The 18,193-nt window shown below is 37.4% G+C and overlaps 1 protein-coding gene across 5 annotated transcripts in view; it reads right to left on the bottom strand.

Annotated features, from left to right (window-relative positions):
- The window catches only part of LOC135116422 (uncharacterized), a 135,027-nt gene that overhangs the window by 20,936 nt on the left and 95,898 nt on the right, over nt 1-18,193 (bottom strand). For 4 of the 5 annotated variants that reach the window (XR_010276307.1, XR_010276306.1, XM_064033873.1 and 1 more), the window contains one exon: nt 470-626. The exons of the other annotated variant lie outside the window; for it this stretch is intronic. Coding sequence is in view for 2 of the 4 variants with exons in the window: in XM_064033873.1 (XP_063889943.1) it covers nt 488-626 (139 nt within the window). In the remaining 2 variants the exon portion in view is untranslated. The remainder of the gene's footprint in view (nt 1-469; nt 627-18,193) is intronic. 5 annotated transcript variants of the gene reach the window in all.

An 18,193-nucleotide genomic window follows, 5' to 3' on the forward strand; every position in this document is an offset into this window, starting at 1 on the left:
AAAATAAAAGAATATTATCAGTCATATTACAAGAGAGAGAGAGAGAGAGAGAGAGAGAGAGAGAGAGAGAGAGAGAGAGAGAGAGAGAGAGAGAGAGAGAGAGAGAGAGAGAGAGAGAGAAACTACATGGCCACCCCAAACAAGAAAAGATAATTAAAGTGACCAACAGATTCCCCAAAATTTATTGCAAGTGCATAAATAGAGCTAAAATTATATTTCTAAGACAGCAGATAATCAATGGAATTATTCTGTATATTCCTAATATACAGAATATATATAATTGTATATAATTGTATTCCTGTATATTTGTTTTTAGTTAGGCAAATATCTTATGACTTTTCTGATCATGTGAAATAGTTTTCAATTAAAATTTTTGACTACATTTTTCCATTTGTTTCCTTTTAAGGGTCTTTATTGTACTTATTACTTCTGTTTTGTCAGATAAAAAAATATTACAGAAAATACTTACTTCCTGGTCTGTCAGTTCTCAGAATTCTGAAGAGTCTAACTCTTGAGAAATGATGGTGAGCACAGTAGCTGTGTTCACATTATCCATCTTCTTGTTTGGAGATCCCTCATCTGTCTTCATGCATTGTCTCTTGTCTGTATTATATTTCTTCTTGGCTCTGGCAAATGTGAAGAGAATTATTAATATTTAAACATTCACAGATAAATCTGGATTAAACTTTCAAAATGATACCTAAATAATCCATGCACTATTAAATATGTATTTACCTAGTTGTGAGATACAGGATAAGAGCCACACTAGATTCATGCTGTCCCATCTCCATATTGACTTATCCAAATTTTCTTTAAATTTATGAACTGTCTTGGCACACACAGTCTCATCAATAAGTTAATTCCACACTGCTATGCTTCTGTGAGAAAAGCCATGTTCCTTAATGTCTGTTCTGCAAACACTCCTTTTCAATTTTCTTCCATGTCCTCTGGTACCTCTCGTATCTGGTATCACAAGGTCATCCTTGTCCAACTTTTCCATCCCTTCCAGTATTCTATATAGTGCTATTAAATCACCTCTTTCATTTTTTCCAGTGTAGTCAGACCCAATCTCTTCAACCTCTCTATAACTATACCCTCTTAGGCTTGTAGGGATTTTTGCTGCAGCTCTCTGAATTCTTTCTAGCTTTCTGATATCCTTCTTCATACTTGGTGACCACACTAATCTTGGACATATAATTGTTATCAGTTTTTTTATCATATCTTCACCAATAAAGGTGAGTGCCATCTTGATGTTTCTCAGCATATTATATGTTTCTCCAGTGATCTTGTTAATATGCTCTGCAAACAACAGTTTATTAGAATTGGTTAATCCCAGATTTTTCTTCTGTTCTTAAAGTAATTTTCTCATTTCCCAAATAGTAGTTGTCTTCTGTTCTTTTTGCACTCTTTCCAAACTTCACCACACTGCATTTCTTGGCATTAAACTCCATGTTCCATCTCAACAACCATTCATTTATCTTAATTAAGTCTTGATTCAGACTTTCACAGTCTTTTTATTTGTTACTTTTCTCATAATCTTAGCATCATCAGCAAAGAGGCTTATGTAGCTTGTCACTCCTCTTGTCATGTCATTTACATATACAGTAAAATCCCTTTCATCTGGCATTTGAGTATCGAGCAGCTTCAAGTATCTGGCACATTTTTCCCTGAGCCTTAAAATCAATAAAAAATCAGTGTGTACTCATAAAATCAATTAAAATTCCCACGCGAGGCATACTTTGTCCCCTCGCCACCAGAGCGCACTGCTTTGCGCCACCCGCGGCCCACTGCACTGTGTTTACTCAGTGACTCAGTCCTGCGTGTGCACTGTTTATCGCCTGACGCCTTCATAATGCTAAAGTTGTAGAAAAGAGGAAGCATGTTGTGCTTACACTTAAGCAGAAGGTAGACATTTGTCGATGATTAGAGAGAGGTGAAAGCAGACTGCAACTAATGGCGGAATATGGTGTGGGCTCATCAACTATTTATGACATTAAATCCCAAACGAAAAAGTTGCGGGATTACATGAAAGCCACTGACACCCCAAAGGCAGCGGAAAATCATCACACACTGCAGTATCATCGTGGTGAAATGATGGACAAAGTATTATACGAGTGATTCAGCTTGAAAAGATCAGAAGGAGTCACAATTACAGGCCCAATGCTACAACTGTGTGTAGGTGAGTGTGAGGTGGCAGTGCGGGTGGCGACGCACGGCACGGCGATCAGCTGATCTTTGTTGTGATAAGATGTGTGAGTGTAGGGTGGTGATTGTGGACATAATTTCACTTATATTCAAGTATCTGGCATGTCGGTGGTCCTGTGGATGCCGGATAAGAGGGATTTTACTGTATTGCAAACATAAATGGTGCTACTAATGATAATTGTAGAACTCATTTCAACTGTGATTACTGTCCTCATTTCTCTGTCTGTCAAAAAGTCAGTCATCCATTTTTAATAATGATCCTCCCAGTCCTATATTTTTCAATTTCCATATTAGCCTTTTGTATGGTACTTTATCAAATGCTTTTGTTAGGTCCAAGTATATGCAGTCAGCACGTCTGTCTGTCTCTTGCACTATGTCCATTACTTTTGAGAAGAAGCTTATCAGATTGTTACACAAGATCATCCTTCTCTAAATCTGAATTGTCTCTTTGTTATCACATTGTTGTCTTCCAGGTATTTCACCTATCTGCTCTTGATGATGATCTTTTCATAAATCTATGATGCCACACTTGATCTATACTGGTCTATGATCTAATTTGTCTTCTTTACTTCCAGTTTTGTGATTTGGGGTAATATCCACCCATTTCCAATCTTTAGGTACTCTTCCTTCCAGCAGGGTGGCACTGATTATATTGTGTATCACTTTGGCTAGTTGTGAACAGCACTCCTTTAGAATCCAGTTCAACACACCATCAGGTCCAATTGCTTTCCTTACATCCAGCTCTTCCAACAATCTCTACTTCTGATGATGATGTTATTACCTCTTTCAGACTATTCTCATTTTCTATTGTTATCTTTTCTTCCCTAAAATCATTTTCCTTAGTAAACACTGAGTGGAAGTATCTGTTAAACACTTCTGCCATCTCTACTGGGCCTCTGACTGTTTTCTTCTCCAACTTTTTACTCTGCTGATGTCTTCTTTAATCTTCAATTTTCCATTGATAAATCTATAAAACAGTTTTGGTAGATCTTTACATTCATCCACAACATTCTTTTCGTAATTCTTCAGCTCATCTCAGCGTATTTTGACATATTCGTTCCTATTTCTTATATAATTAGTCTACAAGTAAATTTTTATTTTCCCTCCACTTGTTCCATGCTTTTCTCTCTCCAGTCTAATTTTAGCACATCTCTTATTATACCAATTCTTCTTAAATATGTTCTTCATTGATTTCTTAGTGACCCATTTCTCCACTCCTTTATTATAAATATCCAGGAAGGTGGTCCACTTTTCTTCTATGTCGCCCGTTTGAAATACTTTGTTCCAATCCACTTCATCAAAATTCTTCATAACTTCTCCAAAATTTGTCTTACTATAGTTCAACCATTCTCTCTTGTGGTCTTCTTTTCTTGTACTGATGTTTTCATCCATTACTAAGAACTGAATCAATGCATAATCACCTTTTCCTATTGGGTTTTTGTGTTTTAAATCCTCTACTATGACTTGTTCCTTGGTAAAATTTGACTGAGTCTTGATGGTGTCATTTTCTCTGAATCTCGTGTCTTCTTTAATCCACTACGCAAGAATATTTGCAATAGCCAACTCCTGTAATTTGTTCCTCCATGATGACTTGCTACTTTCTGTGGTCCAACTTTCCCAAGATACCTCTTTACAATTAATGCCTAAAGACCTGAGGGGGGTGGGGAAAATTTGACTGACCACCAGGACCACAGCTTGAACTTAAAACATGTAAAATAGCCTGTTTTTGCATGCTTATTTCTCTTAACCTACAATGAACAAGTGAATGAAAACTGTACTCTCCCCACAATCAACTCTTTCGAATGGCCTCATCTGGAAGTCTGTTGGTGCCATGGTTACGGAGATATCATGAGTTGAATGAGGTGGTGTCAGTGTACACTGAGTGTGGCTCAGCCCACTTGTCTGATTGGCTTACCCCGGCTGTGGCTAGGGGAAAAAGAAAACAGGTGCTCTACATTTTCCATACACCCCCTACCTGGGTATTTTCTCTGCCCCCGTGCATTACAATAGCTGATAGTGTGGTTAGCATGGTATGAGCGTGGGGAGTGAAGGTAAGGAAATTCAGCAAGTGAGCTGAATCAGACGCCCTGGAATCACATTCCTGGCCATGACGGAGCCTAGCTGTAGACTGATAACCCTTGCTGTCTGACTTGAAATCAGTGTAGTCATAGCCCGGGCTAGCAAATTGGGCAGAAAATGGCATAATTTGGCTTTATTTTAGCAAAGACATCATTCAATGTCTTCAGTCCTATAGTGGCAGGATGATGATCAACGTCCTCAATTCTTTAGGGGGTTAAAGTCTTCCATCACTAGTACATTTTAATTTTCTTCAAGCAACTTGGATAAACATGCCCTTGTATCTTCCAGTATTCTCTTGCATTCTCTCTCTCCCCAAGAGTTGGAATAAGGGGGAATATAAGTCACTACAGTATGTGGCATCTTCCCAGATTTCTTTTTAAGCTTACTTTCATTATTTCTGGCTCCCCCTCTCCACATGTAGTAGACTCCACCATCAAATCTTTTCCAACTAGGGGCATCACATCTCCACCCTCCTTACTTTTTCTATTTCTCATCCAGAGGTTGTATTTTCCATCTCTAATATTTAAAATGTCCACATCATTCACCAGTTTTGTTTCAACATTTCCCATGATATCCATGATACCCATGATATTCTTTTAAACAATCTTTACTTCCAACACTGCTGACATCAAACCAGTTATGTTTGCATGTGCCACTTTTAATCCTCCCCCTCTGCATTGTCCTCTCTCCTGTACCACTTTCTCACCCTCATGTCTATGGCCCTCCAACAGAACCTCTTTTTCTCCACTCCTAATCTTTCTTACTTTTTTTTCATTTGTTTCTCTTCTTAATTAATTTATAGTGGCTCTCTCTTCTCTGGTCTTATCTTTTTTATCCATATTTGTATGTACTCTTCAACTCTGGCTAATTTCCAAGCTTTGCCTATTATTTCTTCAGCTGCTGCTTGTAATCTAAACCTTATTTTAGTGGGATGCTGTCTACCCTCAACATATCTGCCCAATCTTCAAATTTCTTCAATCTCTTCTGCCAGCTCCTTGTCTTCTTGTATTGTTTTCACCATTTTATCCACTCACCTCTTTTCCTTCTTTACCCTTTCTTGCCTCTGTGGTACACACTCCTCCTTTAAAGCAAATACCACTACAGTCTTTTTCCTATCTACTGTGTCTCTCACCAAGTTTTCTCTCTGCTTGATCACTTTAGCAACCTTTTCTGTTGGTATGCTGACATTTACCTTAGTTTGCTCTTCCACAATCCTCCTAAAGTTGATCTTCTTTTCCTTCTATTCCTTCTTCCAAATTCCCTGCTTTACATTTAACTCATCAACCTTGTCTTCATGCTCCATTGTTTTTTTCTCATATAGTGCTAATTTTGTGTGTAAATCATCATACACACCTTTCTAAACTCCCTTCTCAGTAATCAAAATTTCAACCATTCTTTCCATCTTTTCCATCCTTACTTACATCTCTCGCATTTCACTCTCCAGCTCAATAAAACTTCTTCCCAACAAGCTCTCTCCAGTTCTTCTCTCATCCCCACCAAAACCAGAAAAATCCCAGTCTTTCCTTCAGAACAGTCCCCGTTGGAGGTGTAGGGGCTGAGGTTCCCTGCTCATTATGGCAGTCATCACACTTTCCCTAAAACTTTTTTTGGAGACAGGACAGCAGCAAGTAACACTAGTGTGACTCCCACCACCAAGGACAGCTCTCAGTGATGTAAACAGCAGGATATTAGCAGCGGCATCTGTTGTTATCCTCACACATCTATTGTGTGTGTGTGTGTATTTACCTAGTTGTATTTACTACCTATTTGTGTTTTACAGGAAAAGAGCTATGCTCATGCTGTCCTGTCTCCATATCTATAAGCATCCAGCTTAACTTTAAATTAATGAATATTTGTTGCTTGTACCACTGTTTCATCTAAGTTGTTCCATATTTCTATGCTTCTATTTGGGAAACCACATTTCTTGATATCTCTTCTACTTGCTGTTTTCCTCAATTTCACTCCATGTCCTCTTGTATCTCTTGAGTCCCACACAAATAAGTCTTCTTTGTCAACTTGATCCTTACCCTTTAAAGCTCTGTATATAGCAATCAGGTCCCCTCTTTCTCTTCTCTCTTGTAATGATGGAAGCTTCAATCTCCTTAATCTTTCTTCATTGGTTAAATCTCTCAAACTTGGTACCAGTTTGGTTGCAGCTCTCTGGATCCTTTCTATTTTCCTTATTTCCTTTTTATCATGGGGTGACCAAACAGTTTTGGTTGAATCACATATTCCATCAACTTTTTCATCATCTCTTCATCCATGTAAGCACTTGCCCCCTTTCATCTTTCTTAGTAACTCATAGGTTTCCCCAACATGTTGTTTACATGTTTTTCTGGCGATAAATTATCACTTATTGTAATTCCCAAGTCTTTTTTTTCTTTGGTTTTCTTAATTTCCACTTCTCCCATAGTGTAGGACCTTGTCAATCTTCTTTTGCTTTTTCCTAATTCCATCACCTTGCATTTCTTTGCATTAAATTCCATTTCCCATTTCTTACTCCATTTATATATCTTATTTAGATCTTTCTGTAATATTTCACAATTCATATTGTTTTCCACTCTTTTCAATAATTTTGCATCGTCTGCAAACATATTTATATAACTGTCAACCTCATCCACCATATTGTTGACATACGCCAGAAACATTACGGGGGCTAAACAGCCCCCAAGAGTTATATATCCTTATAAATTCATCCCATTTTTCCTGAACATCTGCATCTTTGGAGTCTTTCCAGTCCATGGCAGCAAATTATTTTTTTTAAATTTTTGAAAATCAGCTTTACTATATTTAAATCTTTCACCTTATAATTTTCATCAATGATTACATTTTCATTTTTCAAATTAAATTCCATCAACACATGATCACTTTTACCTAGGGGGCTATCATAGTGTATAGTTTCAATAATTTCCATGTCCTTGGTAAACACTAAATCAAGTCTTGATGGTTTATCTCTTCCACTAAATCTGGTATCACAATCAACCCATTGAATCATCAAGTTTTTCGCCGCCTAGTTTAACAGTCTATTACTCCATGAGCTCTCGCTTCCAGTAGTTGTCAATGTCTCCCAATTTATCTCCTTACAATTAAAATCACCAACAATAACTATATCACTACTTTCCTTCACTATTTTTTCAAGACCTTTCAACACATCTACCAACATCTCTTCTTGCTCTTCTTTTTGCCAAGCATTGGTCATAGGTGGCACATGCACTCTTACATAATTCATTATCCTTCCATTTCCACTTCTAATCATGACTTGTAGAACTTCAGACATGTCTTCACTTTTATTACCTTCTCCACTTTGCCACATATTTTTTCATCAGAATTGTCACTCCACCTCCTCCCTTGTCACTTCTATTTTTCATCCATAAATCATATTTATTATCACCAATGTCAGGAGTTCCCCATTCATTTTTCCATTTTGTCTCACATAATACAGCAACATCTGGTGTGGTTTTGTTTAATAACTCATTTAATTCCATCTTTGTTGACATTAATCCATTTACATTAGTATAACATACCTTACTTACTGCTTGATGTACCATTTCTTTATCCTCATATCTCTTACTCTTCAAAAAAAATTCTTCTTCACCTCTATTTGTTTTTGTTTTTTTGTTTAGCCTCATTTACCAGCTCCTTTTGCTTCAACCTTTCAGTCTCATCCATATCCCTGTTTATCCATACATTCTTATATTCTTCATCTCCAGGCAATCTCCAAGACCCATTAATTACTTCCTCTGCTTGTACCTGTGTTGCAAACCTTATTCTTATGGATCTCATTTTTTCTTCTTCATATTTCCCAATTCTATGGACTCTTCCACTTGCTTTACTACCTGACTGTCTTCACCTGTCACTTTCTTCAGTAACTTATTCAACAGGTTCTTTTCCTTTTCCTCTCTTTTAATTCTGCTTACTATTTTCTTTTCCTTTAATCCAAATACAATTACTTGTTTATATTTTTCTACAGTGTCTCACTAACTTTTTCTCTTACCACTTTGTCAGATTTTGTTTCTCATTTTCTTGTTGTTTTATTATTTTCTTTAGTGTTTCTTCTTCAAATATAAATTCATTTAACCACTTATTTTGTCTCATTTCCACATCCTTTACACTTGCCTTCATTTCCCCATTTTCTTTCAGAACAGTTTCTACTTTTTCCTTTATTTGTTTCCTTAAACAGTCATTTTCCACCTTTAACTTCTCATTTTTATTTTCCATCTCCATCAACTTTGCCATAATAATCACCAATTCCTCACCTGTCACCTTTTGGTGTCCCTCCAATGTCTTTATTCTCTTCACTAACTTGTCCATCAATTTTTCCATATATAAAATTTTTCTATACTGCAATCTATAATATAGTTATCTTTCTTCACCAGTAAAACCTTCAAAGGACTCCCATTCTTTTGGGATGTCGCCCTATGCCATTTTGTCCAAAGTGTAAACAAACCAACCAAACTCTCCTAGAGACAGGATAACTATACTCATGTACTATTTCTCCCCTCCCTATTTACCACCTAGGTATTCCTGGGTCTTCATATCATAACTTGTTCCACCATGAGTGATTTGTGTTATTCCTTCCTTCTATATGTAGAGCACTAGGAAACACGTCCTGTCAGCTCTGCCACCACCGTTTGTGTGTGTGTGTGTGTGTGTGTGTGTGTGTGTGTGTGTGTGTGTGTGTGTGTGTGTGTATTTACCTAGTTGTATAATACAGGGTTCAAGCAGGGCTCATAGTGTCCTGTCTCCATATCTATATTTATCCAGAATTTCCATAAATTTCTGCATGTTAGGTGCTGTAAACAACCTCCTCATTTAGACCATTCTAGATATCCACAGTTCTATGTGGAAAATTGTACTTCTTGATGTCCCTCAGACACTGACTAATCCTGATCTTCTTTGGGTGCTTCATCATCTTCCAGCAACACCAAGTCCTGCTTATCTATCTTCTTAGTGTGGTTAACTATTTTGTACATCATTAGATCTCCTCTTTCACTTCTAACTTGCAAAGTTGACAGTCCCATTTCCTTTAACCTCTCTTCATATGTTAGGTCTTTCAGCTCCAGTACCATCCTTGTAGCTGCCCTCTGAATTCTTTCCAAATTCTTTATGTCTTTCTTCACATGCAAAGACCACACCACTGCTGTATATTCTAGCCTGGGACATAGCATAGTGGCTATAATTTTTTCATAATAGTCTTATCCATGTAATGAAATGCCACCCTAATATTTGTTAACATCCTGTACGTCAAGCCAGATATCTCACTTATATGCTGTTCTGGGGTCAGGGTATCTTGGAAAAAAAAAAAAAAAAAAAAAAAAAAAAAAAAAAAACAATCCTAGGTCTTTTTCCTCCTTGCTCCTCATTATTACTTCCTCCCCCATTTTATAGTCCCATGCAGGTCTTCTCTTACTCTTTTCCAATTCCATCACATGGCATTTCTTAGCAGTGAATTCGTTTCCACTTCTTGCTCCACCCATAAATCTTGTCAATATCTCTTTGCAACTCCATACAATCAATGTGGCTCTTTAACAATTTTGCATCATCAGCAAACAGATTAATATAACTGGTCAAACTCTCCTGCATATCACTGATGTATATTTGGTACATAATGGGTGCTAACACTGACCCCTGTGGTACTCCACTTGTTACATTACTCCAACATGAACAGGTGTCCCTGATCACTGTTCTCATTTCTCTATCCTTTAAGCAGTCTCTCATTCATTTTAGCATTGTCCCTTTCAGTCCTTTTATATGTTTAATCTTCCACAATAGTCTTTTATGTGGAACTTTATCAAAAGCTTTTTTTGATGTCCAAGTACACTGCATCTACCCACCCATCTTTGTTTTGTACTTCATCTATTACTCTTGTATAGAAACTTAGAAAATTTGTCACACATGACCTTCCTATTCTGAAACCAAATTGACTATTTGTTATAACTTCATTCTCTTCCAAATATTTCATCCACTTTTCCTTCATCCCCACAACACTAGTTAGTGACACTGGTCTATAATTTAGTGGCTCAGTCCTCTTTCCTCCTTTGTGTATTGGCACTATAATTGCTCTCTTCCACTCTCTTGGTACTCTTCCCTCTATCAGCAAGCTGTTAATCACATCCCAAATTGGCTCCACTACTTGTTTTCTACATTCCTTTAGTGTCCAACCTGACACTCCATCAGGCCCCATTGCTTTCCTGACACCCAACTTCTCTAACAATTTGCCAATATCATGTTTTTGCACCAAGACTTCCTGTAACCCCCCTGCCTTACCTCCTCATTTGGTTCTGTAAAATACACTTCCACACTGAACACAGACCTGAAACTCTCATTCATAATTTCACTCATCTCTTCTGCTGTTTGATATATCCTTCCTTCCTTTACTATCTTGTTAATGGTCTCTCTGCTTGTCATCTTTCCATTGATATATATGTAAAAAGGCTTAGGCTCTTCTTCACATTTCTTTACCACATCCTTTTCAAACTGTTTCTCCTCCTCTCTTCTTATTCTAATATACTCATTCCTTGTTTCCTTATACTGCTCTCTATTATTTTAATTTCTTTTGTTTCTTCAGTTTCTTCCAAGCTATATCCTTTCTCTTCTTAGCTTCTGCATATCTGGCATTATACCAGATATGTTTGCTCCTCCTTACTTTATATACAGATACATACTTCTGCACACCATCATTGTACTTTTTCAGGAATGTTTCATATTTCTCTTGCATTGTCTTGCCTTCCATAAGTCTCTTCCAATCAATACTTCAAAAGAATTTTCTTAACTGTAAAATTTGTCTTTGCATGATTTAGTCTCCCATTTTTATAATCCTCCTTACATGGTAGAACCTCCCAATTTTGCAGTACCACTTCTGAAACCACATGGTCACTTTTTCCCATTGGGCTTAAGTATTTAATGGTTGGACTGAGCTCTGTTTTTTTTTTTTTTTTTTTGTGAATACCAGGTCTAACATAGATGGCTCCTCCTCCCCTCTGTATCTTGTAAATTCCTCCACCCATTGGTCCATTGCATTCACCATAGTTAACTGTAGTATTTCTTCACTCCACAGTCCAGCATTTCCATTAACTTCCATCTCCTCCCGGCTTACATTTTTGCAGTTAAAGTCTCCCACTAGTAGTATTTTACTGTCCTTCCTTATCATGTTGTCTAGGCACTTCAACACTTCCTTTTGCACTTCCTTGTGACCCCCCAGCCTCCATACATTAATATGATCCTCCTCCTTTCTCTCCCACTGGTCCTGATTGTTATACCTATTATCTCCACCATGCCATCTCCATATTGCACTTCTTCCACATTTATATCATCTCTAACCATTATCAGTACTCCTCTTCCTCCTTTTTCCTTTTCTATCTCTCCTCCAATAATTATATCATTCTTCCTTAAAGCTTAAATGGACTTCCTCTTTTAACTATGTCTCAGTTAGGCACAACACATCTGGTCCATTTTCCTTTAAGTAATCTGACTTTCAGTATACCTAAAAGTAACCTGTCTATGTTTGTATACATTACTCTTAATGTACTACTTCTTCCACCACATGCAATTTGTCTGTCTGCAGCTGTGTTTCTTTCAGTTCTTGTTCCCTTTCCCGAATATAACATTTCCTTATGTGTATCTAGTACCCTTCAATAAAATTTCCTCTTCTCAGTCTCTGTTCTTCTATTTTTTTTTTCTTAGTTTCATTTCTCAGATCCCTCTCTTTTTCCCTTTCTTCCAAGTTCATATATCTTTTACCAAAATATTCTTGTATTCTGAACTTTCAGCCAGCTTCCTGGTTCTCACTAGGATCTCCTCTACTGCAACTTGGGATCTCATTCTCACTTTCAATGGCCTTTTACCTCTTCACTATATTTTCCAATTGTATATGCTTCTTCCACTTCTTGTTCCAGTCCCTGTACCTCATCTTGGACCATTGTAATGATTTTCCTTACCAACTCCTTCTCTTCTCTCTCTCTGACAGACTTTACTGTGTTTTTCTTCTCTTGCACCCCAAAAAAGACCACACATTTCTTTCTCACCAAAGCCTCCTTTTCTTTAATTACCTGAATTAGTGTCCTTGGTCTTTTCCTGTATTTGTTTTTTAACCACCTCTGTGAAGCTAACTTTTTCATCCTTATGTTCTTTCTTCAAGGTATTTCTCAGTTTCTCCAGTTTGGTTTCACATACCACCCCTTCCACTTTTCCTGCACTATCCTCCACCTTTTCTTGCAGCCCCTGCAGGGTTACTTCATATTCATTACACTTAGTCTTGAGTATCTCATTTTCTTTCTTTAGTTCTTCCATTGCCTCTTTCATCTCATTGTTTATCTTTAGAGTGCTCTCACATTCACTATACTTCTTTCTCAATTCTTTGATTTCCATAAGTTTGTCCTGCTTCTCCAGAATGCCAGAGATCAGTTCCCTCATGCACCTCATTTCTTTCTCTACGCTGATTATCTTCCTCATACTTCCATTCTCTTCTTTGAATCCTGAAAAATCCCTTTCTCCATTTGCTTCCATCAATTGTCTCAAGCCCACAGGGGTTTCAATAAAATGTGCCTTCTATCTCACCTCCTCACTCGGTTTGTTTACAAACATCACTATCAGTGAAGCCACCTAGATCTTCCTTTCCTTTCATTTCTTTTAACCTCAAAATACTCCTTTATGTATTAAATTTGGAGACAAGACACTCTGTAACTCCCTCTCACCCCTGCATATACATTACTAGGCCTCATTGTTTTGTCTAGATCCAGTAGCTTTATCTTCAGGAGCTTAACCACCTGCATCTGAACAGCTGGCTGGTGCACGTGTGTGTGTCTGTGTGTGTGTGTGTATTTACCTAGTTATATTTACCTAGTTGTGCTTTATGGGAAAAGAGCTATGCTCGTGCTGTCCCATCTCCATATCTTTTAATATCCAACTTAGTCTTGAATCCATGTATACTTTCTGCATTTACTATCTCCTCATCCAGACCGTTCCATACATCAATACTTCTATATGGGAAACTACACTTTTTGACATCTCTTCTACAAGCACTCCTTTTCAGCCTTTTTCCATGTCCTCTAGTGTCCTGTGTATCCCAGACCATTAAGTCACTCCTGTCCACTTCCTTTACTTCCTCATATGTTTTATATATTGCAATCAAGTCTCCCCTTTCTCTCCTCTTTTCCAACGTTGGTAGATGTATCCTTGCCAGTCTCTCTTCATATGACAAGTCCCTGATACTTGGTACCTTCTTCGTATCTGCTCTCTGAACTCTCTCCAACTTCCTTATATCCTTTTTCTTGTATGGCGACCATACTACTGCTGCATATTCTAGTCTAGGTCTTATCAGCGACACGATCATCTTCCTGACTATCTCTTCATCCATATATGCAAAGGCCTGCCTTATTCTTCTCAGCAAGTTATAGGTTTCTCCTGTAATTTTGCTAATGTGTTTCTCCAGGGTCAGGTTCCCAGTCACTGTAACACCAAGATCCTTTTCCTCTTCTGCTCCACTCAACCTTACACATTCAACACATAATTTCCTTTTACTCTTCTTGTGTGTGTGTGTGTGTGTGTGTGTGTGTGTGTGTGTGTGTGTGTGTGTGTGTGTGTGTGTGTGTTTGTGTATATAAGAAAGTGCAGCTGATGTTTGAAAACCTATTTGGAGTACCACTTATGCCACCCATCTGACATGCCTGGACAGACTACATAAGAAAATCATCAGAATTATCACAAAAAGTTCTTATCTCGAATACACCACTCCTCTATTTAAAAACACAAAAATTCTTAAACTGCAAGATATAACTAAACTTTCAATTGCAAATTGTATGTACAAAAATCAGATCAGTGCCTCACTTCCTTTTTATAAATATCCTACATGACATAGAGAACAGCTTTGCCTTCCATCCCATCGCTTTACACTCTTCCAACACTCTACCATGTACTTAGGACCTTTAATATGGAATTCTCTTCCTCAGTATATTAAGAATGCTCCCTCTCTCTACAATTTTAAAAACAAACTTAAGTGTCATCTGTTGGATTCTTATTAATTCTTATATGACAAGATTGCCTTTTTTTCCTTCAGTTCAACCTAATATCATCTTTCCTCCTTATATAGTACTGTGTGTTGTATCGTATTAAATTTGTTCTACATTGTGTGTTTTTCTTTTCCTGTTTATATATTCATTTATTTATTTATTCATTATTATTTTTTGTCTATTATTGTGTATTGATTTTGCTTTGTTTCTTTTAGTTTATATTCTACTTTCATTATAAATTCTAGTTGTGTTTAGTAGTCTGTAATTTGTATGTTTAATACTTCATTAATTTTTCTCAACCATTATTGTTTCTATTATTATTATTATTGTTTGTTATTATTAAGATTTTTATTATTTTGTGCTTGAAAACCTTATGCTTATAAAAAGGCTGGCCTAATATTAATGTATACATAAAACATATTATGTACTGACTTTATTGGCTATTAATAAATGTTTATATATATATATATATATATATATATATATATATATATATATATATATATATATATATATATATATATATATATATATATATATATATATATATATATATATATATATATATATATATATATATATATATATATATATATATATATATATATATATATATATATATATATATATATATATATATATATATATATATATATATATATATATATATATATATATATATATATATATATATATATATATATATATATATATATATATATATATATATATATATATATATATATATATATATATATATATATATATATAAAGTACATGAATAAATGTGAATGGGTGTAGTGAGACATGCTCATCCCTTCCTTGAACTTGTAAAAGGTATTAGTCTTGTTTGTGCCCATGGATCTTGTGCCTGAGAAGTCAGACAACCTGTAAGGTGTCTGCTGGAGGCCAGGGTGCTGGCCTAAAAAGGATCCAGGAGGTAGCTGGCTGTGAGGACTCTCTGCTGAGAGAGAGAGAGAGAGAGAGAGAGAGAGAGAGAGAGAGAGAGAGAGAGAGAGAGAGAGAGAGAGAGAGAGAGAGAGAGAGAGAGAGAGAGAGAGAGAGAGAGAGAGAGAGAGAGAGAGAGAGAGAGAGAGAGAGAGAGAGAGAGAGAGAGAGAGAGAGAGAGAGAGAGAGAGAGAGAGAGAGAGAGAGAGAGAGAGAGAGAGAGAGAGAGAGAGAGAGAGTGGGGTGGCTGGAGAAGCCTCCGAGAGGTTTCTGCTGTGGTACCAGAGTCCCAACCTGAGGAAAAACTGAGCAGAGGAAAATATCCTGCTGACGGTGGGGATTACCTGCTGCTGGAGAGTTTAGCTGGGCAAGAGTCAGCAATAAGACAATGCAGAAACAGAGAGAGAAAAAAAAAAAATCAGTTTGGATGGTGAGTATGACTTTTGTCATGGGCATGACTTTTGTCTTTTTGACAGTGCCAGTAGGTGGTTGGATAGGAAAGGACTGCAGATAATGGTGTTGCACCTAGCCAGCAAATGACACGTGCCAAGCATATCTTCGCTGGGTCATGGTGGACTCTATATAGACACACTGGCTGGCCATACTTTTGTAGTAATTGATAACAAACCACATAGCTGAACCTCCAAACCAATGTTGGTTTCTTTCCACTCTGTATGAGCATAACGATGACAACAACAATAATAACAATAGTGTGTGTGTGTGTGTGTGTGTGTGTGTGTGTGTGTGTGTGTGTGTGTGTGTGTGTGTGTGTGTGTGTGTGTGTGTGTGCACGTGTGTGTCATCATGGTGCGTGCTGGGCTATCAGCAAGGAGAGAGAGTTCCTTGGCTATCAGCAACAGATTCGACATTTGAAGAGTTTTCTAAACAACATTTTGGAATCATAGTGATAATAATAATAAAATATAATAATTACAATAAAAGAATAAGAATAAGAAGAAGAGGAAGAAGGAGAAGAAGAAGAATAATAAAAACATAGAGAAGATTGAGACATAATAAATAACTAATAAAAAGCAGAACAATGACAATAATACGAATAAAAACAAAGCAATAATAAGAAAGATAGAGTACTGGAGGGTCTGTGCACTAAATCCCGCTTAAAGTTCCATAACACATAAACAGAGTGGAAATGACGGAACTAAGTTCAAATTTTCCCGCCAGTACCCTTCCACTGTTCTGTGTGCACCAGAGAGAACAAAGCATTGTGTCTTCCACCGTAACTGAGGTAGGTGGAGTTCCGCTAACTGTTTCGATAGCACACATGAATGTCAGTGTTAGTCACTGCCACCTATTTTGATACAAAACTAACATAGCTTGTCAATGAATTTATTGTTATAATGCATGATTGTCAAATGGTTGAGGATAAACATGTCTAGCCTCAACAAATAAGGGATTGTGTGGGGTAGCACATAAATGCCATAAATGCCCTTAGTGTGTAGTGCGCCAACCAGGGTAGGGCATTATCAGGCTAGTGTGCTTACTTTATTTTTGTCTTCTCCTTCTAGATTATCTGCGTTTTCAATATGTTTTATGTTATTGTGGAAAACATAAACGAGTTTCTACACACAAGCAGTTTTGACTTGAAAAGCAGAAAATGACAGGAAAGGGTAATAATTTTGGGAAAAAAAGAAAGAGGAAGTATTATATTGAAGCATACATGTTAAATTGCATTCTTGCTCTGCACCTTTTCAACAGTCTTTGCTGAAATGGCATCAACCCAACGCTACACACAGGAGCAAGTGGAGAGAGCTGTGGAGCTGGTGAGGTCCAAACAGATGCCCTTGAATGGTGCCTCCAAAGATTTTAGGATCCCCTACGCCACTCTTGGGGACAAGGTTAGAGGCAGAAGATCTAAGCAAGCTGCTTCCAAAACAGTACTGTTAAAGGAGGAGAAGAAGCTGGTAGACTGTCTAGTTGAGGTGTCTCAACAAGGTTTTTGACGAACCAAAGTCGACCTCAAGGACATGGTGGATCATCCTTGAAGCTAGGAGAGCAAAGACTGTCTTCAAAGACAACTGCCCTGGAAAGGACTGGATGCAAGCCTTTTTCAAGAGGCACCTAGAGATACAGAAAAGAATGGGGCAACCACCTGGCTGTGAGAGAGCAGTCATAACAAAGGATGCTCTAGGTGAATGGTTTCAGCAAATGAAACATTACCTGGACACCATCGATCCCACTTTGTTGAGCTCTCCTGATAGGATCTTTAATGCTGATGAAAGTGGTTTTAACATTTCTCCAGAGAAAAAGGAAAATCATCAGTAAGACAGGAGCTAAACACCTCTACTCCATCACAAGTGGCACACGGCAGCAGGTGACAATGTTGGCCTTCTCCTTTGCCATGGGGCAGTACCTTCCACCGCTGCTGATCTTCCCCTACACCAGGGATCTTCGCTTCAATGTGTTGGAAAGGTTTGAAGAGGCTTTTTACCAAAAAAAAACTCCAAATGGGTGGATCACTGAGGTGGTGTTTCTTACCTTTTTGAGGGACATCTTCATTACCAAATTGGGAGAAAAGCGACCAGTGGTGTTGGAGAAAACCTTACAGCCTGCCCCACAGTTTGTCTTCCACATCCCAGCCTGCCCAACAGTTCCTGCCTTCCATATCCCACCCTGCCCCATAGTCCCTGCCTTCCACATGCCAAAATTCCAAAATGATTGGCGATTACCTCACACTGCCCTCATTCCAGAAGAAAAAGGGATTGAAAAAGACCACCACAGCATTGCCATCCTCAATAAGTGGTGCTGAGTACCAGCAAATGATTGAAGAGAAAGAGAAAGAAAAAAGAGGAGAGGGAGAAAATGGAAAGAAAAAGAAAACAAGAGGAGAAAAAAAAGGTAAAGGAACAAGAAGCTGAAGCAAAAAAGAGAATGAAGGAAAAGAAAAAGCAGAAGGAAAAAGTAAGGAAAGAACGAGAGGAGGAGAAGAAGAGAAAAAG

This window comes from Scylla paramamosain, chromosome 31 (assembly GCF_035594125.1).
Source record: "Scylla paramamosain isolate STU-SP2022 chromosome 31, ASM3559412v1, whole genome shotgun sequence".
Lineage (NCBI taxonomy): Eukaryota > Metazoa > Arthropoda > Malacostraca > Decapoda > Portunidae > Scylla > Scylla paramamosain.